Source organism: Octodon degus, unplaced genomic scaffold, assembly GCF_000260255.1.
Source record: "Octodon degus isolate 3935 unplaced genomic scaffold, OctDeg1.0 scaffold00050, whole genome shotgun sequence".
NCBI classification, from domain to species: Eukaryota; Metazoa; Chordata; class Mammalia; order Rodentia; family Octodontidae; genus Octodon; species Octodon degus.
In genome coordinates this window covers 4,858,363-4,860,930 of record NW_004524626.1, presented here as the reverse complement: position 1 = coordinate 4,860,930, position 2,568 = coordinate 4,858,363, and the positions used below count along the sequence as shown (strand labels likewise).

The following is a 2,568-nucleotide window of genomic DNA, read 5'->3' as shown; positions in this document are numbered from 1 at the left end:
ATAGGATATCATATCTGCATCTTGTACAGCAATTAACCACTAGGAAGAATGTATGCAATGTGTTAATTATTGAAGCTGCCCTACTAATTTGGTTTGAAACTGTCTCATTGCTATTTGTTTCTCAATAAAATTATGGGGAAAAAAAGAAATAATAGGTATGGGCTGGGTTTTGTGATGTATGTCTGCACTTGGGTTGCTGAGGCAGGAAGATTGCCATGAGTTGAAGGCCAACTTGGGCTACGTAGTGAGTTTAGATGGTCCTAAATTACATAAGGTCCTGAATTACATAACAAGACCTTATCTCAAAAAACAAAACTAAACACAACTGGCACTGTAGCTGTTGGTCAGAGGTAGCATTTGTTTAACATGTGCAAGGCCCTGGGCTTTATCCCTAGTATAACAAAATAACTAATACACACTTTAAAAAAGAGAAGCAAAGTATAAAGCAGTTTCTCTTTCAGATTGGAGCAGGAGGTGGAGGGTGTATTACATGATTTAACATCACTTTAGAATTAACCCTCATCTTTGGTTAAATTGGAAGTTGTCTTACAGTGATTTTTTTTTTTAATTTTATTTATTTATTTATGTGTGTGTGTGGCCAGCTCAGCCCACCAGAGGGCGGGGCTGGCTGGCATGTGGTGCTGGGGGATTGAACTGCGGTCCCAGTGTTTGCTAAGCTTGTTCTAAGTTGGTGCTTTAGACCACTGAGCCATCTCACCAGCCCCGTCTTACAGTGATTTGATAGAAGTATTTTCCTGGGACTGGGGAGATAGCTCAGTAGAATAAGCGCTTGCCTGGCAAGCTCAAGGGCCTGAGTTCAATCCCTGGTTCTGCCAAAAAAAAAAAAAAAAAGTATTTTCCTTATTTAAGTGATAATTGGGGTACTTATTTATCAAAATGGTTTACTGGTTTAAATGTTTAGAAGTTTTTTTCTAATCCTTGTGGGGTAGCAAGTTAATCATAGCCTGTCATTCCATTGGTTAATATGGTCTGGAGGTCTAATTAAAGTGGAGGATTGAGAGGTTTTGGTGGTGTTCCAGCCAAGTGGAGGCCCTATCGGCCAGTATACAAAGAAGGGCAATTTTAGTCATTTTCTTGTGGCTTCTTTGGGAAAATTAACCACGCTGTGCATATATTTAGGCTTTGTCCAGGGATCTGAAACCACTTTGCAGTCAACATACTCGGATACCAGCGCTCAGCCCACCTGTGATTATGGTAAGTGTGGGCCCCTGGTGGGAATCTGTTTTGTTTTCTACTGACAGAGCAGTCCTGTGTCTTCATGGTTGCCTTTGGCTTTGCTGTCAACCTGTCTTGCTTTTCTAAACCCAGATTCATGTACAGTGGTACAGTGGGCCATTTTGATAGCTATTCCTTCCATTTGGAGGGCCTGGGAGATAGCTCAGTAGAATAAGCACCTGTCTGGCAAGCGCAGGGTCCTGAGTTCAATCCCTGGTACTGCAAAAAGGAAAAAGGGGGAAAAAAAAAAAAAAAAAAAACAAAGGTGGGATATTTCTTCCCTTTGGGGCAGTTGTGGTACTAATACCTGTGTTACTGAGCATGCTAGGCTGTAAGTGATTGATTTCTCTGGCCCCATAACATTATATTGATGTACATATGGTCTTGGACAAAGGAGCTGACTGCAGAACATCCCTTTTAGATTGGCCTGGGGAATAGCCAGTCAGTCTAAAGGAGTGGTCCAGGAGAAACCAAGCTAGTCATACCCAGCGTGGTACATGTGACTGCAATGGAAGACAGAGTGAGAGTATAGTTTTAGCTAGCTTTTAGAGATGGTAGTCAGGCCAGCTCAGTCCAGCAGGTTCCACACATAACAGCAGTGAGAGGAGCTGGTGAGATGGCTCAGTGGTCTAAAGCACCTACTTGGAACAAGCTTAGCAAAGCCCAGGGACCACGGTTCAATCCCCCAGCACCACATGCCAGCCAGCCCCGCCTCCTGGTGGGCTGAGCTGGCCACACACACACACACACACACACACAAATAAATAAAATTAAAAAAAAAAATAACAGCAGTGAGATGAAATTTTCCAATTAATTGTTTTCAAGTATGGACAGACATAATTCTCTAACTCAGAAGTAGCACTCACCAGATTCACAGGTGTCGTTCTATTGATGTCACTGCTGCAGCAGCCTAGAACTGCCCATAAAGCTGGTCTCTCAGTGGTCTGTGATGAGGAGGAGCCTCTTTGGAACTGTGTCTTGGTTATTGGAGTGGGTAATTTGTCTTATTATCAAGGTCTTGGGAACAACCAGCCCTACACAGCTGCAGGTCTCCCAGGAGTCACTGAATAAATGGACTTCAGCAAACTCCCCAAGTATTAGCAGCTAGTCTCCTTTGAGAGAGACTTAAATTATTTTGAAACTGGATACAATGTTACCAGGTGTTTCAAAAATAAGGAGAAACTTGGTTTAAGTGGGTTCCCTATCCTGCTCTCCCCATCAGTCCCTAAACAAATGTCTTATATGGCACATGTTTTTTTTTTTTTTTTTATTTTTTTTTAAACATTTATTTATTTATTGTGTGTGTGTGCGCGTGTGTGGCCAGCTCAGCCT

General features: G+C 42.3%; 1 protein-coding gene across 5 annotated transcripts in view; it reads left to right on the top strand.

The window, feature by feature from the left end:
* The window catches only part of Akap8l (A-kinase anchoring protein 8 like), a 39,345-nt gene that overhangs the window by 10,925 nt on the left and 25,852 nt on the right, over positions 1 to 2,568 (top strand). For 4 of the 5 annotated variants that reach the window (XM_023716798.1, XM_004632632.2, XM_023716799.1 and 1 more), the window contains exon 2: positions 1,141 to 1,215. In XM_023716798.1, coding sequence (XP_023572566.1) covers positions 1,141 to 1,215 — 75 coding nt within the window. Of the gene's footprint in view, positions 1 to 1,140; positions 1,216 to 2,568 lie in introns of those variants that run through there. The other variant, XM_023716800.1, reaches the window with a different exon arrangement.